Source organism: Sebastes umbrosus, chromosome 5 (genome assembly GCF_015220745.1).
Source record: "Sebastes umbrosus isolate fSebUmb1 chromosome 5, fSebUmb1.pri, whole genome shotgun sequence".
Lineage (NCBI taxonomy): Eukaryota > Metazoa > Chordata > Actinopteri > Perciformes > Sebastidae > Sebastes > Sebastes umbrosus.
The window spans coordinates 21622161-21647829 of NC_051273.1; the positions used below are offsets into that span (position 1 = coordinate 21622161).

The following is a 25669-nucleotide window of genomic DNA, read 5'->3' on the forward strand; positions in this document are numbered from 1 at the left end:
CATCCCTGCAGCGCTCTGTGGTGGGAACTTTAGGAGATATCACATCTGTGGATGAAATTTTTTAAAGAAGAAAAGAAAAGCCTGCAGATCCGCATCCCCGTCTGCATCATCTTACAATTAGAGGATCCTCTGAAGCATGATGCTGACGATGAACTCTTCAGATAACGTTGAATAATTCTATTGCTACAAAAAGCCATCATGACCTAAAGTGGAAAGACAACCAATTAAGAGCTATTTTCACTGATACATTATGAAGAACCGTTAAGGACCGCTGCTGTAAAAGATGAACGAGCACTGCAGCTCACAACTGAGTGAGGTGTTCAAAGACAATCTGCAGCTCAAAGAGTGACTGGAAACTTTCACACACTTCCCCTCTGTTAAGACAGTTTAGAAAAAGAAAAAGCCGAGCGCACAAACCTGCGTCTGACCGTGTGCATGTAGATGCATCATCTTGATTTAATCAATAGTAAATATCTGCATCTCTTTAAAAGAGAAAAATAGAATTAACGCCAACAGATTTGACAATTAGATGGGCAAGGCAGCTTCTGAATAAAATACTGGCTGACATTCAAGATGTGAGGACAGAAAAAGAAGAGAGACAGCGTTTAAGTACTGATATTGAGGAGTGTAAAACAGACTCATTCCCCCAGTTTAAGTGTCAAAAATAAATAAAAAGAAGAACGTCATAACCATTCGATTCAGTATACGGGGGAAAACTGATCATTTCATCACAAATTAGTTGCATTTGGCGTCTGCAGTTTCCATCTCCCCCGCCCTCCTTCCCTCCAGTTTCAAAAGCAGGAAAGATTATTTGGATCATCTCCCAAGAAAGTGGGAAAGTTTCCATGTTTGAGAAAAAAACAAAGCCACACAGAACCTTTTTTCTGGATGCATTGTAACTACACAGACGGACCTGGCCACGTTAGGCACAACCCCATCTTCTGAAAAAAGGAAACGAAAAATAAAGGAAAGAGAGAGAAAAAGATTGTGTGTCCTGCTTAGTCCTCATCAGAGCCTTTGGCCCCGATGAAGGGAATACTCCTTTCATGGCATCTTTCATGTGAACATTTTTTTTTTAGCACAGGCGGAATCCAGAGTTTTCCTTTATCTGCTTGGTTTCCAGAGACAACAGGGAAACAACGTCTAATCACTACTTTTAGTTAGTTGCTGTTGATCGTACTCGGCAATAAGTCTCTTTATATATGCCAGTTTGTTGTGTAGATATTCACAGCGGTTCTTCTCTTGGCTATAGTTTGGATTAGTCTGCAAAAGGATATGAAAAAGAGTCACAATCTGATATACTTACAAACTTTAAGCCATCAATTGGTGCCTTCAAATGGGGTCGTGTCTACCGTGTTCACTAGATGAGTCCATATGAACGCCCTCCTCTTGTGGTGGAAAGTTTCTGAGAGCTACGAGTTCACGGGTTGTGACGTGTTTGTTGAAGTTGTCACAAATGGGCCATGGAAGTTAATTTTTTTTGTGCATAATAAGTTAATATATTGTAATTTTACTTATATAGTTTCTCTTCGTAGTTGTATAATATGTCTGAGGAAAATGTATTCTCAACGGCCTCATCTTTTTCCTCTGTCATTATGTGTTTGCATTTCCTGCACTATGTTACCCGCTTGCTAGCTTGCTAAATTGTTATTCTCTGTGGCTTCTATCCAGTAACGTTAATATTGCCGTTGCTTAGCAGCGGTGTTCTCACGACTTAACCAATTGAACGGCAAACATATCGTGTACACGACTTCCCATGTCGTAAACACGAGCTCACAAGTTTCATTTGAAGGCACCAAATATCTGTCATACATCAGACCGGCACATACGGGTACTTCGCAAAAAGTCAAGGCCGCGCCCCCTTTTGGGGTACAGAAAACCGAAGATCCCATAGACTTCCATGCAATTTGACATGTTTGTATGCATTGATCTCTTGTTATACAAACATTTCTTTTATAGATGTGTCAGCGTTATTACTATTACCGGTTTGTTTAAAGTAGAAGCTTGGAGACAACTTCAACGTCTTCTCTTTACTCTGTTACCGTCTATGCGGGACGCGGGATTGTATTCCCCCAAAAGGGAGCGTGGTCATGCGAGCCTACTCTGGATGACGTATTGCCGGTCTGATGTATAGCGGGACTTAAACTTACCTTTTTTATTTTATGATACTCTTGAAGTATCTGATTGTGGATTGTCTGTGGAGAGAACACAAACAAAAAGGATAAGGGGTATGAATATAACTGGCATCTTTTTAGTTAATCTAAATATTTTCTAACAATTTGCAAGCATGCTTTTTAGAGTATCTACCTTGTACTTGTCTGTGCCTTGATGGAGCTGTTTGAGCTCATTGTCATGCACAGTGAACTGCCGGGTGATGCCCTCTATCCGAGCATGCAGACCCCGGTACTCACTGTACTCGGCGTTGAAATCGTTTTTATACCTCTGACGCTGCTCCGGAGAGCCGATCACTGTGTACTTCCTGGGAGGGAAATAAAGAGAAAATGTTACTGAAAAGAGATTTTTGGGAGAAAGTCACAAAGTATAAGTCTCTTCAGGCATTTAGCACAAGTGAGAGGAACAATGGTTATTATTAGAGGGAGACTTTATGAGAGGTACCAACTAGGGCTGTCAAAGTTAACGCGATAACGCATATTCATTTTAATGCCACTAATTTCTTTGCATCTTGTGATTTTTAGGTTGTAGCGGGCTCAGTTTTAAAGCTAGAGTGAAGATACTAGCATCAAATGAAACAAGAAAACCTACGGAATTCAGTGGTATCAACCATGTCATACTAGTTTGTCGCGAAGGAGGTTAAATAATGCTCTAAACTTACACTAAATTTTGGTGAGGAAAAACTGTCGTGGCCATTTTCAAAGGGGTCCCTTGACCTCTGACCTCTAGATATGTGAATGAAAATGGGTTCTATGGGTACCCACGAGTCTCCCCTTTACAGACATGCACACTTTATAATAATCACATGCAGCTTGGGGCAAGTCATAGTCAAGTCAGCACACTGACAGCTGTTGTTGCCTGTTGGGCTGCAGTTTGCCATGTTATGATTTGAACATTTTTGTTATGCTAAATGCAGTACCTGTGAGGGTTTCTGGACAATATCTGTCATTGTTTTGTGTTGTTAATTGATTTCCAATAATAAATATAAACATACATTTGCATAAAGCAAACATATTTACCCACTCCCATGCTGATAAGAGTATTAAATACTTGATAAGTCTCCCTTTAAGGTACATTTTGAACAGATAAAAAATGTGCGATTAATCGCGATTAACGATTTTAATTGATTGACAGTCCTAGTGGCAACTCATCCCAAGGGTTTTCAAAATCTAAAACTGTGCCCTCCCCCTCAGTCAAAATCAAGACAACTGCGTTAAATACTCACAATAAATACTCTGCCACCTCAGGTGCTGACGAAGGAATACTGGTACTGTTGCACATCCCATTCAGATCTGAAACAAAGTCACGCATTTAAAAAAAGGGCATTAATCTGAATAAATTGCATGGTGCAGATAATTATTTATTAAAAGACATTTATTTTTTAATCCTCTAAAGATGCCAGTTGGAATCGCAGGTGTGTATTTAAGGTTATTGAAGGCATAAAGCTGAACAGCAGGGGTCTCCGTTTAATCAGTGAGTCACAGTCTGGTCAGACGACTAACTGGTGTCCATCCACATATTAAAGTAGTACTTTTATTCAAAGATCTCTTATCTGATGCAAGAGCTGTGAAACTGAATCTAGTAAATAAAACATTTTGTGCAGAAGAAAAGGATGATGTGTGTGTGTGTGTGTGTGTGTGTGTCTCACCTGTGCTTTTGTGTGGAATACTGTTGCTTTTGAGGTTTCCTGGGCTAATCTCACAGGCTCGGTTCGGCTCAGGCACACGCTCGCCACGACTCTTCCTCTCCTTCTTCTGCGCCCTCTCTCTCACCCTCTCCTTGTCTTTGCTCTTCTCCTTGTCTTTATGCTTTTTGGACTTCTTCTTGGACTTGTTGTTGAAGGATGAAGGACTCTTGTCCCGAGGGACTTCCGGGCCCGTGTGTCCAGGAGATGATGTGGCGACGCTGGGCGCGGCGAGCACCGTTGAGCCCGACAACAGCGAAGGAGGTTGGCTGAGCCTCTCGGACACTGCTGCTTCCTGAGAGTCACAGTCTCTCCCGTTGTGGCTGGAGTCGTTGCTGACGTCCGACAGCGCTTCGAAAGGACGAGGGATGTCCAGCATGGGGAGCTGCTGGGAGCCAGACGTCACGCCGCCGTCTGACATAGAAACCGCCACTCCTGCCTGCGCTCCACCTGCCTCCCCTCTCCCGTTGGAGGAGCTGAGCTTGCCATTGACCGGGGCTGTTGCAGCCTTGCTGGCGAGATGCGATATCCTGGGCTTTTTGTTGGCGAGAGGGTCGATGAATTCAGCAGCGGGCCGTTTCTGGCAGAGAAAGAGCACTTTTAGTAGCAGAACCTAAAATAGGGTTCAGTGTGAATTCACCTCAGAGTGAGCGAGAGGAAAAGTGCAGCCCAGGTCAGAGCAAACACATATGGCCTGAGCTGTAGAGGACAAGGGCGAGTACAGAGGAGAGGATCAGGTACAAGTAGATAGATGGAGAAAGCAACAGGAAAGACCAAAGAAAGAGTAGTAGAGGATCTGTATTCTTAGTAGCACTGAGAATATGAGGACTGTGCCGTCTTTTCACAACACCAGGGATTAAATTACAGACGGGCCCTGTTTGACCCAGCCCTCTTTGGGAGTGGCTGACCCAATCACTGTGTTGCTGTCCCAACAGGACTGCTTTGGGGTTCTGCAACAATGAAAACCAGTGAGGAGCTCCGTTTGGGCTTGCAAAGGCGCTTTAAGGCTCAGACACACCAAGCCGACATCAAAGAACTAGTGGCGATGAAGGCAGACGTTGTCTCACGTCGCCTTTGTCTTGGCCGACAAGTTGCGTTTGAACACACCGCAAAGACTACAGCCTACGGCCAGAAAGACGAATACAGCCTACCGCCGCCTGCTGGGGTGGAGAATTATTTCATCTCACGCAGGCACAGATCATATGTGGTAGTTGGCTGCTGTAGTCTTTGCGGTGTGTTCAAATGCAACTTGTCAGCCAAGACAAAGTCGACGTGAGGCAACGCAACAGTCGGTCTTCATCGCCGCTAGTTCTCTGATGTCGGATTGGTGTGTCCCCACCTTTAGACTATTCCCACAATGTTGGTCCTCTTCCTACACTTTTTTTTACACCCAAACACTGCTACAAAACAACACTGCAGAGTGGAAAAAAACGTATGCCGACAGGTGCTGTGTATCAGTATAGTCAGGGGGCCAAATATGTGTGATCATGGAGAGGCCTGAGGCGACAGAACAAAGTGGAACTGAGATCCACAGTCACAGATGTTGGCTGTAATGTTATTTTTCCCCTCAAACTAAAAGATGTCGACTGAGATTTACTTTTTGTTTCTGTATTCAAGTGTGAATGGAAAAACTTTTTGAAGCTATTTTTCGCATTTATCCGTCTTTGTGTGGACGTGGGCTCGCCCCGTTTGCCTCGCAGCGCTCCCTGATCCATCCCTCACCTACCTTTAGGTTTACACACACTGCTTTACCTGCTGTGGCGTTCTTTCTTTGTAGACCAATGGATCTAAAAAAGAGAGCCTGGGGTACTGTTTGCCTGTGTGTTTGTGTACTGTGTTTACTGAGGGAGGGAGCGGAAAGGAAGGGCCATACAGTAGGTGTCTGAGGTGAGAAGAACCTGAGAGGAAGGAGCTATTAATATCAACGGAGCAGCTCCACCTCCGTCTACCTAATGGAAGTGTAAACAATGGGGAAACTCGGGAGTCTGGACTGACCTAAAAAGAGAGCCGCAGGACGAGGAATATGGAAAATTAAATTATGCAATGAGGAAAAGAGTTTCACGGTAATGAAGGATACCACGGGGGCCATTTGGTTTAATAACAACGCTTTAGTACTCATGCAAACTATGTATATTTGCTTAAATGTTCTTGAAGAGCTCGTAACAACCATTAGTAAGTAAAACTGGTCAACTGGAACCAGTTCAGAACAACATGTACCGCAGAGGAAATTTACTGAAAAGACCGGGAGAGGAAACACAGTTTGGAGGGAGCCAGAGGATTTAGGAAAAGCCTCCCTGGGAAATACCAGAAACCACCAGACTGCAGGGACAACCCAGTTAGCAGATGCAGAAAGAAGAATCCAATACACATCTTTGTCCTCAATTCCCCTAACATTTCTACTGGATCAGCTGGAAAAAGCTGAAGGCAAACAAGCTCGGGTTAAAGATTAGCTACAGTATGCAGAGCGTATTTACACTCCACTGAGTTAACAAGCAGTGTGAGTTCAGTCTGGAAATTAATAAAACGATGCAATAAATGCACCGTTGAAATCTCAAGAAAATAACAGGCATTGCCACAGGATTATTTTATTTTCAAAAGACTGAAAATTTCTTTAAAATTGTGTATGCCGTCATGTACATCTTTAAAGTCGGGATGAAATAAAACAAAAATGCCTTTTTGACCCCTTTAGATCAAATCCCTGGTCACATTATGCACCTATTTAACAATATATGCTGTTAAAAGTGTTTTTTTGGGGGGGTTTTTTCCTCATCTGATGAGAGGGTTGTACTGTAAAGGACAGAGGGTGTTGTATCCTGTACAGATTGTAAAGCCCCCTGAGGCAAATTTGTGATTTTTGATATTGGGCTATAAAGATAAAATTGACTGGGGCTTTGACATTTCACAATTCTGAAAATTTCACGAGAATGTCATCCATTGCTAGCCACAGGGGGAAGAGGAGTTTACTGCACAACTGGGAAAGTGAGAGCAGAGAGGCAGCTTAGCAATAAAGAAGTGTGCGGAAGTGAGAGAGAGAGGTTAGAGGAGGGAACAGGAAGCTCACCTGAGATGGCGAGCTGCCAGCCAGCTCTTTGGGCGGGCTCTCCAGTGGAGGGGCACAGCTCTGTTTCCTACAAGAGGGAACACAAGCATGTATGAACACAAGGGAGTGTGACGATTCACTCAGCTCACGATACGATATTATAACAATAATTTTAAAGGGACCGTTTGTAACTTCTTACACGTATTGTGGGTCGGTGTCCCATGCGCGCTCGTGTGTGGCTGCGGTGTTCAGACAAGACTCCAACACAAACTACACGGAAGCACCAAAACCGCAAAGTTCTATCTAGTGAAGCCCGTCTTGCAAAAAAAAGTGTTGGCCGCGGTTGGAGGACGCGGGGGAGACTGTAGCTTTGGTCTCCAGGGCCGGAGTCTCTGCTGTACTCTGCCTTCCTGCTTGCCTTCACTCACACACCGCGCTCGTTCTCACTCCCTCAGCTTGCTCCACCTCACGTGCATGTGCGCACACTACACACTGCAGAAGAGTTAGTTTAGCTCTGAGAATATCTAGTGAATGTACAGTGGACGTTTGTGCAGAAATAAATGCTTCAGCTCCTCCAGACCAAACGAGGTTTCCCGTGTCTTGTGAAGTGACGGGGCTCCGCAGCGAGAAACGTTATCGTCTCCGACCAAAACTCCAGTGTCTCCCCTTTTCCCTCCGGCCGTGGTTGGGAGGCTGAGGCAGAAAAAGCCAACACTAGGATCAGCACTGATTCATGGAGAGACCTTCGTCTGGTCAGCTAACATTACTGCCAAGCAGGTGAAATAAAGAGTGATATTGTGCTTTTAGACGTGTGTCGCCTCACTGTTTTGACCGATGCTCGTTCATGTCTATGTAGAGTGAGCACAAGCGCGAGGCCGACGCTGACTTTTGTTGACTTAATGGCCACAGGTGTCGCTGTTAACAAGCAATTTCTGATTCTTACAAACAGTCCCTTCAACAAAACTTGAATGATGAAAATATATGACTGAAAAAGTAGCCTTTTATTCAAAAGACATAAAATGCAAAACAATGCTGTTGTTTGCCCTGTAGTTAAATTTGTTATGGTATCAGTCCTTCCTCCTGTCCTCTGTCAGTCAGTTCCAGTCCTTCCTCCTGTCCTCTGTCCTCCATCAGTCAGTATCAGTCCTTCCTCCTGTCCTCCATCAGTCAGTATCAGTCCTATCTCCTGTCCTCTGTCCTCCTGTCCTCCATCAGTCAGTATCAGTCCTTCCTCCTGTCCTCTGCTGATGTCACTCATCAGGTAACGTTAGGGCTGGTAGAGGGGGGGCTGCTTCGTCTCAGCCAGCTGATCAGTATACCAGTAAGATACATGACAAACTAACCTAAACAGTGAGACTACACAGCCTACTGCTAGCTTTAGTCATTTAAAAGGCATTCACAACTCAACTAAATAACTTACACGTGTTTACAGTTAGCTGCTAGCCGCCGAGCTAACACGCTCTGCTTGTGTAAACAGCAGCGGAGGATGACAGATCACAGATAAAAAAAATATATATATATTTTATGATTTCTTGTTTTAAATAAATGTAATAGAAATCCACAAATATATGTATTTAAAAGTATTCTGCAATTTTCATCAAAAACATACGGTAATTGGATGTTACATGTATTTAAAACAAGAAATTTCTTATTTATTTCTTAATTTCTTATTTATTTATTGTTTTAAATACATGTAACAACATCCAAATAAACATGTTTTTGATGAAAATTGCAAATACTATTATATTTGTGGATTTTGATGACATGTATTTAAAACAAAAAATATTTGTGTTCGCATCAGGAATATTTTTTATTTTTTTATATGTGGATTTTTCTTTTTACATTTATATACAACGATAACTATTTGTGTGTGCATTGAAAAATATTTTTGTGGAGAGCCATTTATATATAAAATCACAAAATACATCTGTGAACCCTTCTGTGTGCATTCATATATACTGAGACTGATCTGACTCCATAGATTTGTGCCCTTAAGAGCTTGAAAATACTTGAGCAAAAGTACAAGACCAAAAAGTACAAACTACGTAGCTGCCATTTCTTCAGCAACAAGCTAATTCTACAGATGTATGAGGACATTAAAAACAAGTTACAACGGTTGCTTTGTGAGGCTGAGTGGGTAGCTATGACAACAGAGCAAATGAGGGCCTACTTGACAAAAGCAGCACTTTATCATAACCACACACTTCATGTTGAAAAACGGACAGGGAGAGACTTCAATCATTAAATCGGTTTACAAGTTTCATAGTCCAATTCTGCTGTCTTTTTCTTCTCTGCAGAAGAATACGTGTAATCTCACTGCATGTTTATTTAATGGTTGAACAGATTTGGCAGCTCAGTTCAAGACGATTGAGAAAGTGGCATGACACTCTACAGTGACAAAGAAAAAGCGAGAGAGACAGAATATGGTGCTGCAGCTCACTTTGGGCATGGATGTTGTTGGTTTATCAAGACAATAAGCAGACCACAAATTTGACTACAAGGTCATTCAACGGGATCAGGGACATTCTGCACTACTTGTTTTCGTACCACACACACACACACACACCTGTATTTAGAGCCAAGAACCATCTCGGTGCCAGGTGTGAACAACAGAGCCTCAGATTGATTATGACGCACTAAACCCTGACCTCATTGTGTACCAGATTAATCTGTCACACAGCACAAGTGTCAAAACAAAAGAGCTGCGCCAAGCAACAGCTATCCAACCATGATGAAGAGTGTTTAACAAACTAAGCCAAGACAAAGTTAATTCTCAGCTTGACAACCAACCTGCTGATCCAGTCTTGTTTTAAACAGCTCATATTCACAAACAGTTAAGAATGAATCACTTAAAGGGTACATATCAGGAAAAGCTCACTTTCTCAGTGCTTGTTCACATACATTTGAGTATCTGGAGTGCCTACCAACCCACAAACGGGTGGGCTGCCTAGATCAGAAAACATGTGATTCAACAAGCCATTCAGATTTGTCTCCCCCTCCTATGTCACATGCAGACTCATTAGAATATACAGAGCCCATCTTAGTATCCCCATAGATATATATACTTCGATACTGCATTTGCCGCTTCAGCCCGTTGCTACGATACGTAAGCCATATTGGGGAGGTCAGGACTGGCCTGTAAACACATACAAGTGAGCGGGGGAGCTGACATTTTTCGTGACCTCCACAATATGGCGGTGACGTTGACGTACGATACAAAGGCCAATGCGGCATCTATGTATATACATCTAGGAGTATCTCCACCCACAGCTTGAGAACTACCTTTGCAAAGGTGCACCATATTTTTCTCACTAGCCAATCAGAGCAGACTGGGCTTCTTAAAGAGACAGGCGCTAAAACGGAGCGTTTCAAACAGAGGGTGAATACAGGTATACTGTATTCAGACAGACTATGAGAAAAATAAAGTGTTTTTTTAAACATTAACGCATGTAAACATGTTCTAGTAGAAACACAAAATACAGGTAGAAACCTGAAAGGGAGCATGATATGTCCCCTTTAAAGCTGAATCTCAATGTGCTGGCTTGAACAGACAGTCATAGCTCTGATTTAACGATGCGAACAAAGAAGCCACTGCTACAAACATGACATTATAATCTGACACGTTAAAGAGCACTTTGCACATGCAGAGATGCTGCTGTCACAGCTGACGGCATCATCAGAAGGGGGCAGTTGGGTACACCGAGTTTTGTCAAAGCCCCACCCTAGTTCACTCAGGGTGTGTGTGTGTGGTGGGGACAGTCGGATAGACAGGCAGGAGCTACGAGTGAGACAGCAGGCCGACCGATATGGCTGAACCTTGGACGGGTGCCACCTCACACACGGATCAGCATGTGCTGGAACACTGTTGCATCATGTGCGTTCCAGTCGTGTTGCTGTGCTACTCCTGCGTGACTGACCGCATTAGCTTGAAACTCTGGAGGAGCTGGGGAGGGGGAGGTGGTATTAGGGGGGAGGCTATGGTTGTTAGTCAGCTGATAAACTCACAAAAAGAGCTCAAAGTAGAGACACACAAACAAAGTGCAAGTACGTGTCAATAAGCATGCATTGCACAGAGTGGCCAGAACAATTTAAATCCAAGTACACTGTAATGCAATACAACAGTACTTTAATAAATACTAACTTTGTGAAACTGTTTTTAAACTTCTAATGGCACTGGCATGTGCCAGAAAGGCTGTAGTTTGTGTTATCATACTAATTATATTGTGAGTAGGGCTGTCAATCAATTCAAATATTTAATCGCAAATTAATCACACATTTTTTATCTGTTCAAAATGTACCTTTAAGAGAGATTTGTCAAGTATTTAATATACTTATCAACATGGGAGTGGGCAAATATGCTTGCTTTATGCAAAAGTATGTATATATCTGTTATTGGAAATCAATTAACAACACAAAACAATGACAAATATTGTCCAGAAACCCTCACAAGTACTGCATTTAACATACAAAATATGATCTAATCATAACATGGCAACTATGACTTGCCCAAAACTGCATGTGATTATCATAAAGTGGGCATGTCTGTAAAGGGGAGACTCGTGGGTACCCATAGAACCCATTTTCATTCACATATCTTGAGGTCAGAGGTCAAGGGACCCCTTTGAAAATGGCCATACCAGTTTTTCCTCACCAAAATTCAGCGCAAGTTTGGAGCGTAATTTAGCCTCCTTCGTGACAAGCTAGTATGACATGGTTGGTACCAATGGACTCCTTAGGTTTTGTAGTTTCATATGATGCCAGTATCTGCACTCTAGCCCGATACAACCTAAAACTCTCAACTTGCGTTAATGCGTTCAAGAAATTAGTGCCGTTAAAACAAATTTGCGTTAACGCGTTAACACTGACAGCCCTAATTGTGAGGCATTTAGTTCTCTAAATATGCAAATGAGGAGAATAAAATACCCAAAGCACATTTCAAAAGCCCAATACAACACACATACTATAAAACTATGTCAGTAGCAGTCTCAAAAAAAGCTGGACATTTCAGGTCAGTATATAAGGTAGTATCTGTTGCAGGGTTATTGCATTCTTCTGGTCACTCAGTGTTGACACTCTAAGCTGCCTTCACTGTTGTACCACAGGTAAAACTAAGCTTATCATAGAGAACAGGAGCTTTTCTTGAGTCCACTACGTAAACACAAACTGAGCAGTGGAGCATTGCTGCCTGCTCTATATTTAGCTAGCTGGGAGCTTGCTTTTCCTTAGTGTCCCAGATCCTGAGAAAACAGATTTTTCCACTGGGAAGAAGGCCAGCAGCTCATGCTGTCAACAAACACAACAGTAGAGCACACAGAAAACTTCCTGGGGATAATTTATGTATTACATAATCATATCTCATATACCATAATTGGTTATGTAACAAGATATTAAAAAGGGGAAAGATTTTGCATGCATACTTGTCGTTCCTTTATGGAAGGACGTTTCTCTAGAACTCATAATTGCAGCAGCACTACAATTCTTACATACCAGAGCCACCACCCTGTGTCCTCACCCTCGCCACAGAATCGACACAAACAACAAAACAAGGTGCTCTGCAGTATCACAAACCCAAACTCCACAACACCCTGACTTGTAACTTGAGATTAGTCAACCCAGTTAAAGCAAATATAATAGAAGTATATCAGATATAACCAAAGTTTCTTTAGAAATGCAATACTACAGTATCAGCTTGTTGCTCAGAGGCTACGGGTGCTTTCACATCTAACCTGTTTGGTTGGCTTAAAACAAACTCAGATCCGTTTGCCCGGATGGTACGGTTCATTTGGACTGGTGTGGAAGCTGTCAATTGAACCCTGGTGAGGAACAAAACAAACAAACCGAGACAGCCTGAAGAGGTGGTTCCAAGCGGACTCTGATGCGGTTTGTTTGTAGTGTGAAAGCAAACTAACCAACCACAGGATTTAATGATAACAGATATGTGATTTTAGAATTATTATTCAACGCTAAACTACTAATAAATCCATCTACTGATCCTGAAATCTGTTCAGGAAGCGATCAGTATTGAAGGCCATGTATACAAGCACGTTAGCGTGGGCATTTTCCCTGAATAATATGTCAAAAGCTGTTAAAGCTACTATGCTCGTTTACAACTCTGTGTACTTTGTCAGTTCATTAACTCCATTAAAAAGTGTGTGACAGCCATCTCACAGTACGCCGATCATGCGTGGGTCCGTGCGTTCCCAACGTTTGGACTATGCATTCGCACAATCTTGGGAGCGTGAAAATGCTGCATAAAATTCTGTCAGTCACCGGAATTTGATTTCCCCACGTGGGTCCTGATGATGCAGGATGACAATCGCCAAAACTGTCCAATCAACATCTGTATAACTTCATGTTTACTCCTCTGGTTTGTTTGTAAAAAGTCAGAGTGAACAGGAACCGGACCAGAAATAAAATTCAATTCAATTCGTGCCAAATATGAAGAAATTCCCTCCAGGCATTCCTGAGAGATCGCGTTCACGAGCTTGGGTGGGACAGACGGACAACCCGAAAACATAATGCCTCTGGCCACGGCTGTCGCAGGTACAGAGGTATAAAAAATAACTGACCATTTAGAGGACAGCAGACTGATTTGAGAATCGTCATCAGAATAGGGTGACGTGTGGGTTTAAAGTGAGAGTGATGCACATCTGTGACATACTTGACCAAGATTCTCTTGAGAAGCTGCTGGTCTCCTTCTGTGTAGCCCGGCCAGTCCTTCTGAATATCCTTATACAAAAAGTCCTTCAATGTGAAGGTGTTGTCTTTCCCGTTCAGGTTCGCCACCTAGGGAATGAAAAAGAGGCATGTTGTAGGTAAGTCTGCTTGCCTCTGCAACTGCTGAGAGGCAACTGAGGCAGTAAACGTGTGAGTGTGACCTGTTGCAGGTGGCTATCCAGGGAGTCCTTGTCTAACGGCAAGAGGCCGTCTTTCTGCAACCTCAGGATCAGCTCAGGCTTCTTGTAAGGCTTGAGGGCCAGCAGGTGTGTGAGGCGCTCTCGGAGCGGCCTGTGCTGAGGTGTGCCCTTCTTCAGCGTACTGCTAGAGATGATGACGGGCCGAGATGTCCTCCGTAGCGGGGCGACGTCTGAGAGGCCAGGTGCCGGTTTCCGGATCTGGACCTTCTTACCTGAAGTGTGGAGGAGTTAACAGAAGTGAAGGAACAACGTTAGAAAAGTTGGATAAGGAATCGTCAAGTTGTCAATGTCATCACTGTATTTTCTTTAAATATAGAAACTAAGGCTATCAAAGTTAATGCGATAATAAAGTTAACGCAAATTTGTTTTAACGCCACTAATTTCTTTAACGCAATCGATATTTCAGAGGAGCTCGAGCTAGAGTGAAGATACTGATATCATATGATAATATGATATAATACTCCAAACTTACACAGGGGTCCCTTGACCTCTGACCTCAAGTTATGTGAATGAAAATGGGATCTATGGGTACCCACGAGTCTCCCCTTTACAGACATGCCCACTTTATGATAATCACATGCAGTTTGGGGCAAGTCATAGTCAAGTCAGCACACTGACACACTGACAGCTGTTGTTGCCTGTTGGGCTGCAGTTTGCCATGTCATGATTTGAGCATATTTTGTATGCTAAATGCAGTTCCTGTGAGGGTTTCTGGACAATATTTGTCATTGTTTTGTGTTGTTAATTGATTTCCAGAAATAAATATAAACATACATTTGCATAAAGCAAGCATATTTGCCCAATACCATGTTGATAAGAGTATTAAATACTTGACAAATCTCCCTTTAAGATACATTTTGAAGAGATAAAAAATGTGTGATTAATCACGATCAACTATGGACAAACATGCGATTAAATATTTTCATTGATTGACAGCCCTAACAGAAATCTAATTTCTATTTGATAATCAATAATTTAATTTTATCTTACGAACTAATTTTTAAGGTTGTCATTCTAAAGAAAAAATAGTTTGTACAGTTTACTAAGAATTTAAATCACAGGAGGAAATTTAGCACTGAAACAAATGTGCTGTTAGAAAAGGACTCAAATGACTTTTTGGCTGACAGCCAATGTTTGCTTGTTTTCTTAAGAACAGAAAATAACTATAATCTCGACAAGCAGTATATTTATTTCTGTCAACATCTTCTCTCTCAGTGACTGATAGTGGCTGAGGGAACTTGTAGATGACTCAAAAAACAATATATCATGCACTGATCTTTACTGCCGCCACATCCACCTGAACTCACCTTCCATTACAAACAGCAGCTATCATCACCTTCTCCCACTGACACCTTTTTTCAGGTGATTCACACTGAATCTTGTGTTGCCTCCTACTGAGAGCGAAATGCTGTTTGGCTCCACGGCACACGGGGACTAGACATATTCTGACTCACTGCTGAACAGTGAATAGGCTCACACTGGATTTCTTTCTTTGCAGGCAGTGAGGCAGGGCTGCTGTGGTTTTTCTACTGCAGCTGGAGCACGATGTGTTTTATAGTGCAGGTCAGAGACCAAAACAAGGAGTTGATGTGTTATGCCCGGTGACATTTCTGCCTCTGTGTGTTTAAATTTACATTCATGGGGCTAGGGAGATCAGTGTGCATGTGGTGCATTAACTGTTTGACCATTGAGGAAGCAACCACCATCGAGTTGAATAAAGTCCTGGTTACAGATGAGGCATGCTGGCAGTGTGCTGGCCCTCCGCCATTCAGCCCCGGACCCAAACAACCTGTCTGGTGCAATGTGAACTCATTCAACAGCAGAGAAAGGCTACACAAACACACGGGCCATTTGGCTGTTTGCAGGGTACAGAAATACTTCCAGTCTCTTCATGCCTGTTAACTCCCGACACCTTTATGGTGTTTATATGGAAATACCTCTTCCCATAGACTATACGGTCTATAAGAAATAGACGTAGTCACCGTGACGTCACCCATTGGTTTGTGGTGTGCTGTTTTAAAGTCTTCAGTTTGTCATTTTTGCCATCGCCATGGTGTTTTTTTTACAACCAGAAGTGACACCAGAGGGTGGAGCTAAGTACAACCGAATGCTGAATAAGACGTTTTCAGTCGACCAAAAAGGTTATAATTAACTTTCATGAACTGAAAACACCCTGTGAAAAGGTTAAAGCTGTAAGACGAAAACATGGACAACTCCCGGACCGGACAACTTCTGGTGATTACATTCACACTTCAAAAATCATAAAAGTGGTGTTCATGTGAGAAGATTATCTTGCTGAACAAAACTTGTAAGTATCATAAACGTGTGTTTGCCACAGAGCTTATTTTCTGTAATAATCCAACATCCGATGGAAAAATCCCATTGGCTTTTTGTCAAAAGGAACCCAGGGCGATGCTAACTTCCTGGTTGGCCTACAAAAATACGTCATCCCTGCAGCGTTCTATACAATCAAACTTATTTTTGCAACCAGAGGAGTGGCCTGTTGCTGGCTTTTTAGAAAGAATGCAAGTTTAAGGCACTTCAGCATTGACTTCACTTCTCAGACCCTGAGGTAGCCCAATGGTTAACTCCAAACACATTTATGGTGTTTAAATGGAAATACCTCTTTTCCATCAACCAAAAAGCTGAGTTATTATTAAATACAGATCTGTGACTGAGAAAATGATTGCATATTTGGTGGTCTGCATGCGTCTGTGCCATCAGGTCTCCTCACCTACGAATCTTCCCCCAGGCTTGATGACGATGGCACTCCTACTGCGAGTCTCCTCCTCGACCTGGGCCATGTTTTCCCTGGCCTTCTGGTAGGAGTCGTCTGTGGCACATACTGTAATCTTGTCCTGGATCCCACCCAAACAATCCAGCTGAATGCTCCCTTCACTGCCAACACAAAGAGGAGATGGTGAGAGAGGAACACAGGGATTGAGTGACAAGAAGTTTCAACAGAAAGAGAAAAAGACCGGAGGGGAATCGCTACTTATTTTGAAGGTGCTACATGATTAGTTTGACAGTTATTTGAGATAGACAGGAAATAAACCAGTATCATGTTATAATTTAGGGCATGCTACTTTAAAATACCGAACATCAACCCATTACTACAAGTTAATTCTCAGCATTAACCTTAAATCTCTCACTACTTTCAATAACCCGTCCCTTCTCTGCGCATTCCTGCCCAGATGAGATCCATTAAACACCCCGAGGGCACAACTATTATTTTTTCAATTTCCATCCAACTGTGGGTTCCCACAGTACGACTCACTGCCGCATCAAATCCCATTCTTTCCCGACTTTCCGGCTCTCTTTGATTCCCCTCCACTTCGATGAGGATTTGGCAGAAAATGAGATGGCGCTGGCGCAGCCGGTGGAAGCTGAGCGCTGTCATTTGGGCTTTAGATTGGAACTCAAGGTTGATTAGGATCCAGTCAGAGATGTGGATGAACTCCACCTGACCCACTTGTTAAAAATATTTTCAGAATAATGGGGTCAGAAACTTGGGACAGTCGGAGAGAGACAGAGGATTCTTGTTGTTCCCCATTCTGTTGTTTTACTTCCTTCCCTTTCAACACTGACATCTGGTCCTATTGGTTTCATTGAGTCAGCATTTTGTTTTAGCTTGTTAGGCCAGAGAAAGTGTGCAGAACAAGGTTAATGGGCTTGATGCATAGAAGGGGATGGACCCATATCATAAGCAGGTCTTGTGTCATTGCAACTGCTACTACACAAAACACCTGCAGCAAGAGCAAGTACTGCAAATATTAAAGTTAAAAATACTTATTTTAATTTACACTGCAAATATATCAAAAACTTTGGATTTTATTGAACATTGCGTGTTACTTGCCTGTATTACCTTCAATTATTTTATTAAAAATAAATAGGGCAAGAACATTATCTACCAGTGTAATGCCAATAAACCTTGCATCTTTCTAGGACCGTCCTCGACCCCAGAAATTCTTAGTCGACTAATATCATACGATTTTGCCGACTAATCGATTAGTTTATTTAATCGACAGATTTGTAAAACTGAGTTTCTTAAATCTTGTGTTTACCAGAGATGTGCTCATAAGTTTCTTAGAAATACGTCATTTACGTCAAAAGCATGAAAAACAACAAAGCGACCAAAACGAGGGGACAGCCCTACATCTTTCCATTTACTGTAGAAGCTTCTACTTGGAACCAAAGTCCAGATTGTGTTGATCAGAGGTTTCTGTTAAAGGAACAGTGTGTAGGATCTGGCGATATCTAGCGGTGAGGTTGTAAATTAGAACTTGTGCCAAGCGTGTAGGATTGCTACGGTGGCCGACGTGAAAACGCAAATGGCCCTCTCTAGAGCCAGTGCGTAGAGTGTGTGTGTGTATGTGGGAAGTGAGTGGTGAAGCGAGAGAGAGAGAGCGGTGGCAACGGGAGCGAGTAAAGTGATTGACTCTTGCCCAAGCAGGAAAAGTTAACAGTGTTTGGTTTGTCCATTCTGGGCTACTGTTGAAACATGGTGGCCACTGAGGCTGGTGGATTCCAAAACCCACCAGCCACTCAATATATTACCATTGTTTTTTTTGGGCTGGTGAATAAAGCAAATCTAGCTGTCACTTGCATACTTTACAAACATTTGGCTGGTGGCTGGTGCTAATTTCAAACCCTGGTGGCGGTGCAACATGGCGGACTCCCTGGAGAAGGGACCCGCTCCCTATGTAGATATAAACGGCTCATTCTAAGGCAACAAAAACATGCCGACTCTCATTTTCAGGTGATTATACACTAAAGAAATCAGAGTTATCAATATTATATTCACTTTCTGCCAATAGATCCCCCTAATTGTTACACACTGGCCCTTTAAACATCACTGAGAAGCTTGTTGGTGATTCACCTCCGGTCAGTACTATGTTAAACAAACAGATTGTCTACCTGGAAAAACTCATTAGGTAACTCCGTCCAAAGACTGCTGATTATTTACACAGAGCTCAGAGACGGCATCCAAATGCATCCCCACATTATATATATATATATATATATATATATATATATATATATATTACTGTTGACATTATTTATTGAATCATTTTTTGTGCAAAAGAAGAATTAGTTGCACACATTTCATAAAAGAGAAAGAGGAGTGAAAGTGAGTGTTTGTTTTCACCTGGTGATGTACTGCTGGATGCAGTCGAAGCTGCCCTGGGGGTTATCTCTGCCCACATTCGACAGGTAGAAAGTAAACGTTTGCAGTTCACTGGAATTTTCTGACCGTGGTATTGAAATTTTCTGTTGAAGACAAAGAAGAAAAACATGAACATCATGAAAACAACATGAGATGTTCCTGTTCTTAATTATTTGGTGTCAGAACAAGGCCTCAAAGCTCCAACCTACTCTTAATAAATCTCAAAGCTATGTTCAATAATAGCTACATTTGTGACCACGCTTTCATACATGTGTGTTTTCTCCATTCTTTTTTGGAGCTGTATATTATTAACATCAATCAGTAAGACACTTTTTAGACAAGCACTAAGAGAGGATGACTAACTGCACTCCACACCCTATTTGTAGACTCTCACTTGACGAACACACTCATTTTTCTTTATGATGTATTCAGTACTATAAACAAATACCAGCGCTCTATTCCTTGGGAACCTGGCTCTGACTCGGCAAAGCTGTGAGTAAGCCCCAGGCATTTTCTAGCTGGCTTCAAAAACACTGAAAACCTCACAAAATGCAGCAAAAATCCGCTGCCTCGTCTTCCTCCAGCTTATTTCTGCGAGGATAGTCTGTGCACTGCAGGCAACCACAGGTAAATGACTATAACAGAAGAACAACGAGGATAGGTATTTGTGCAGTCTCTGGCCTTCGACACAGTTATCCTATTCCACCCCCAGAATCCTCCCACACTACAGGTGTTACGTTCAGAAGACTACAGAGGAAGTTAACTAACCTCTAATCAGACAGCTGCTGGACAATTTGTTTAAATGGAGGAAATCATTTGACAAGTGACAACTGGGATGCAGATGCTGCATTTTTGACATAAAATACATCTTGCACTTATGCACTCAAGCTGATTTTGGACCCAATTCCCCCCTCCTGACAATCGTCAGCAAAGCCCTGATTTTTTGATGGTTCTAAAGATTATTTTTCCAGATATTCCTTTGGTGTGAGATATGTTAAAAGTTTTTTTTACATTCCCCTATCGTCTCGGAAGTCCATCCTTGCTGCACCGATTTCAAATCATAAATATTAAACATGTTCAAACATGTTCAATATTTATGATTGTATATCCTATCCTGTTGTGTGTTGGGAACACCGAGGACAGCCGATGACGCAGTCACGTGGGAAAGAACGATAGCCAATTGTGAATCAAGCTGATGAAGCGGAAGGACACAAACTGCTGTCATGGCGGCTGCGGCTAATGAGCTAATGCAAAACGTGAAGCATAAAGTGGTAGTAAGATGGACCTCAGAAATGGAGGGTCAACTTGTTAATTTGTGGCAACAACGCAAGTGTTTATTAAACAGGTCTCCATCCATCCTTCGTGAATTTTCAGTACCAAGTATTGCAAGAACTTACATTCTTTCTGCCCTTCGTCCACCATGTCTGTTTGAACTAAAGTCACGTTTGATCGCGAGATATTTTGCGAGATTTCCTTTTTTTTTTTTTGTCGGGACTCTTGTTGGTCATGAATGGAATCTGTTAGTGTGTGGTGTGTAGGCATGCCGCGGTAGTCGGTGTTACCTCCACCTTCGTTTTCCTTTTTTTATAGTAATAAAACCCATTTAGTTGATTTTGGCGTATCAGCGGCGTGTTATCAATAGATAGTTAGATGACGAACGCTACAGTCTGAAAGTGAAAGTGTCTGCTCTGTACAGAGTCTCAGCTCAGATTAGCAGGAGTCAGATTTCACACACACGGAATGAGAGAGTGTGTTGACAGACAAGATGATGGCGGAGGATTTGGTGTCATAGCGAAAAGCAAAAGCGCCTATTTGGCAATACTTTGGATTTAAACCCAATGCCATGAGGGAACCATAACGTTAATGAGGCCATCGTGGTGGTGGAAACCTGCAGCCTCGCAGCGAAAGCTAGACCGGAGAGGCCAAACACCGCCATCCAACGCTAAAGATCAAAATAAGCGCTCTACATATATTGAGTGCCGTCTTTTATTGTAAAAAGTCCGGTGTAATCGGAAACTGGTGTTGTCCTCACCGTGACATCCCTAGTGGTGTGCTGTTTTGGCCAAATCGTTGCTCACAACACACTATAGGAACAACTGTTAAATTTATCATAACGTCGTTATGTGAGGGGTCTCTCACATTTTCAACATCTGTTAGTGTGGGCCAGCCTTTAGTGAACATGGTTAACATTTCAATATAGTGCAGAGAGGCATGTCAGTAATTTTAGAGAAAGCAGGCGGTGGCAATGAAACATTGCCTTGCCACTTGAGTCTACCTGATCCCACCTCGAAATAGTTTCAACACCCTATCATTAGGACGTGTGTTCAAGTGAATTAATTTGACAAGTCCTGAAGAGAAAAACAGCAGTTTAAAGTAGTTGAAGACTAACGGTATGAGGCCGGCAGAGGGTTGTGTTTCCAGGAGGGCCTGGCAGGCTGACCCCCTGCTCAGCTCTGTTTTCATGAGCATGAATTCAAGCGGTGTCACAGCCAAGGACTGTGCATCACACTGAGCCGGGGTAACAAAAGAAAGCTGAATTAGATGGGTTTGGATCCCCAGTACGGGTCCTCTGGACCAGCGAGCAGCTCATTGTTACTGACCTAACCCAGATCAGAGGCTCAGCCTGTGACTCACTGGCTTCTTCTTCACTGGTGCTGCTGGGACCGACATGCGGTCAGACTGCAGGCAGCTCAGCTCTGTTTACCGAAGGTCCCAACACGTGTGAAGGCTGCAGGTGGCCGACTATAAATAAATACAATGTCCTTTATTTACCCTGCTGGAAGACCTGTGCTCTGTTATCCATAATGCTCCAGTATAACATAACATGACATAACATAACATAACATAACACACACACAATGCCTCTGCTGCAGTCTACCTCATACAGATAAATTAATAACTGTTATAATTTAAATATACAACTATTATCATAGTAATTTTCCTTTTTTTTTAATCATCAATACATTTCCAACAATTGATATTTTTGGCAGCAGTGGTAAAACTAGAATTATCGCCTCGCGGTTGTACGCCACCACCAACCAGTTAGGTTGCAGTTTACATTAGGGTTGGAAGAAAATATAGATACGCAAATATTGCCCGGTATTGACCCGGACGCTATTCTGTCTTTCTTGAGATTATAGCGGGCTCAGTTTTAAAGCTAGAATGAAGATACTGGCATCATATTAAACTAGAAAAACCTAAGGAATCCATTGGTACCATGTACCAAATTATCATGTCACAAAGGAGGTTAAATTACACTCCAGAGTTACGTTAAATTTTGGAGAGGAAAAACTGGCATGGCCATTTTCAAAGGGGTCCATTGACCTCTGACCTCAAGATATGTGAATGAAAATGGGTTCTATGGGTACCCACGAGTCTCCCCTTTAAAGACATGCCCACTTTATGATAATCACATGCAGTTTGGGGCAAAAAACAAGTAGTTTTTGCATGCAGTACAAATGTGTTATTGTCACCTATTCTAAAATGGTGTGTTTGAATATTTCTGCATACTGGGGTCCCTAAACAGTTTGGAATTACATAAATTACTCACTGTATTTATCACTGTAAAGCTGAGACTCTTGTGGGTCCCATGAGCCCAACTGTATTCCATTTGTAAGGATGTTAGTCCCCATAGTAGCCATTTCACAGTGACTTTTTCTTTACTCAGATTTATTTCATACATATGCTGGTGTGCCTTTATACTAGGACAGTTTTACTAAAATTAGATTTGAAAAAACAAACAAAAACAAATCGCAAAATATCACCTTCTTTACAGTATCGTAATATATTGAATCGTTACCCCTATATCATGATACGTATTGTATCGCCAGATTCTTGCCAACAGACAGCCCTACTTTACATCCATGTCTGTCCAGAACGTCACCACTTCATCATTTTATCCTATTAGATATTTGTGTGAAATTGTCATAATAATAAATTAATTCTAGGCAAAAACGTGTTTTATGAGTTCACAGTGACCTTTTTGACCACCAAATTCAATCCAAGTGGACGTTTGCGCCAAATTTGAAGAAATTCCCTCCAAGCGTTTCTGAGATATTGCATTCACGAGAATGGACCGGACGGATGGACGTATAACCTGAAAACATAATGCCTCCGGCCACGCCTGTCGCTGGTGGAGGCGGCATAAAAACCAAACTGTTAAACTGCCATCACAAAGGACAGTCTGAAACCCCCCCTGAAGAGCTGACCTACCTGAGGGTAACAAGATACGTATATACATTATACGTTCTGCATGTTCTGTTCTATATTTTCATTGTTGCTCTAACCCCGTCTCTCTTGGCTAACAAGCGCTACTACACAAAACAGCATTCTTCACCAAGTACTACATTATGTTTGAAGCTACAGACTTCAACCAGCCACTGCTAGCAAGAGGAAAATAGCCCTGGATTGTCCAGTCATGACACCGTTACCCACATACTCACTCATATCTCAGCTTTAAAAATGTGAATTAGAGCAAACAGAAGCAACTCCTGTCACACGCACACACACGCACGCACACACACAACACGCACACACAACACGCAGATTTTTTAAAATAGCTTACTCCATGAAACATCTTGCAATTTGTTGTACGAGGGTGTTAGAGGCTATGCCAACCAGTCCCAACTGTGAAAACCATATTATAGGAAAACGTGATGTGCCAGTTTGAATACATGAAATGTATGCTAAGCTGTAGTGTTGAAAAACAGCTAAATGTACAGCTCATATATCCATGTTCTTGCAGTAACACAGAGGAGAGAGGTTGAGTGCGTGAATCCAGAGATGATTAAGAGGAACTGAGGCACAGGGGAGTGACTCAGTTGACTCACGTTGTAGAGGATGAAAGAGGCTCCTCCACACCAAATGGCTCAGGCTCCGATGTAATGAACTTGTGACTATTGAAACCACGATGTGCACACATGAACTTACTCATCCCTGACAGAGTAAAGTTTCTAAAGAAAACATGTCATCAAGCGAAAGCTGACACTCCTTTGTTTGACATTAGTGAGTGAGGCTTTTCTCTAGTTTGTCTTTACGGTGCATCTAGATGACACAACAGCCTCTTTGTGCACTTTGAGACTGGCTGCTATTGTAAATCTGTTTAATTGCAAAGTTATATAAAGGTATATTCTGATGTAATGCGTGACATGTATGTGTTCAGTTTTGATGCTTGAAATTTTATATCCATGTTTTTGTGTCTGAGGAGCTCCTTGAAAACGAGATGGTGCATCTCAAGGGGATTGAACTGAACCAACAACAGGGATAATCTAGCTGTGGGCACTGTAACTTTAAGCTAACATTATAAACCTAACTGCTTTCTCCTCTTAGTGAAAACTAGCCATGGGGCACTATGAAATTTTCACGTCACGATTATCCTGGCCAAAATTATTGCAATTCACAATATTATCCTGATAATCATCAAAACATGTTTAAACCTCTTAAAAATGGCACTAAAACATACTGAAATCACTTATTGTATTATATTATTATTATATTTAGTTAAGAAATTAATCATTTTATTGCATAACAGATAGGACACATATTTTAGTGAAAAAAAACCATCAAGCAATCTTAAATAAGTTAATCATAAGTGCATAAATAAAGGATAAATAAATAGCAACATTGTGTGAGTCTGTTATTTCTGACATGATAATTCCTGTTTTTTTTTTATTTTGTTTTTTTAAAATCAGGCACTATTTTTCACTTCTCTACCATGACAGCGAGCTAGACAGATTTTTCAAGTCACTCGTGAGGATATTTACAATTATCCCGATAATGGAAATTCACCACGATCAACTGTGGGAGTGTTTTTTTATCCCGATCCGCAATAAAATCCTATATCATCCCATCTCTAGTGAAAACTAAAATCCCCTAGGTTAGAATCAGTTTAACTTGCTAATTAAAAACCTAGCATGCAACAGCATTCCTTAGTGTGTTTATCAAAGCTTCGAGAGCTTTAGCTTGCTGTTGCCACAAAATCTAGACAAAACAGAGCAATGGGGGAAAAAAAAGCAGGAGAGCACACTTTAAAGAGCATGGAGAGATTACTTCAAACACTGGATGAACGGCGGAGACTGACAACGAGACGCACCATCTCTACGAGTAATAATCCCCTTTATAAAGCTTTTTCTAAGGGTGGAAGTGGATTTTAAACAGGTGTTCAAACCACCCCCTCCTTGCTCTGCCTGCAGCTAGCCTCATTTTCTCATTCAGTATGGCATCTAGCAAACAATGCCTCTTTTAATGTTGGGGTTGTTGGAGAGAGCCGACCCCCACGCACTTCCGTCTCATCCAAGAACAGGGGACAGACTGAGACAACAAATCAGACGGAGATAGAGGCCTGACACACAAAGACGACATCAAAGATGATGACAAGTGCTGACTGTTCAAGTGCTTTGCTTCAAGTAGCCTCACGTCGCCTAATTCTTTTCTGTTAAAAGCAGAACATTTTAAAGACCACAACGACCAGCTGACCCTTGACATGTATGTAAGATCTGCTCCTGCATGAGAGAACTAGGTTACATCCACACTAGTACATTTTAATTTGAAAATGCATAGAAATTTGCCACGTTTATGCTTAGCGTCCACACTAGCAGATTCGAGCCCCTAAAACGGAGACGTTTGAAAAGGGCGCTGACCCCGTTTTAGTTTTAAAACTCCGGGGTTGTGTTTTAGTCTAGACGGACAGA

At 42.0% G+C, this 25669-nt stretch overlaps 1 protein-coding gene across 2 annotated transcripts in view; it reads right to left on the reverse strand.

Moving 5' to 3' along the window:
- Positions 1-354: 354 nt before the first annotated feature.
- Positions 355-25669, reverse strand: part of ell (elongation factor RNA polymerase II) — a 53138-nt gene continuing 27823 nt past the window's right edge. For both annotated transcript variants that reach the window (XM_037769645.1, XM_037769646.1), the window contains exons 3-12: positions 18963-19084; positions 16548-16711; positions 13775-14025; positions 13558-13682; positions 6918-6984; positions 3821-4436; positions 3398-3464; positions 2308-2479; positions 2151-2195; positions 355-1263 (exon numbers count right to left, since the gene is read on the reverse strand). In XM_037769645.1, the coding sequence (XP_037625573.1) occupies positions 1144-1263; positions 2151-2195; positions 2308-2479; positions 3398-3464; positions 3821-4436; positions 6918-6984; positions 13558-13682; positions 13775-14025; positions 16548-16711; positions 18963-19084 (1749 nt within the window). In that variant the 3' untranslated portion in view covers positions 355-1143. The remainder of the gene's footprint in view (positions 1264-2150; positions 2196-2307; positions 2480-3397; positions 3465-3820; positions 4437-6917; positions 6985-13557; positions 13683-13774; positions 14026-16547; positions 16712-18962; positions 19085-25669) is intronic.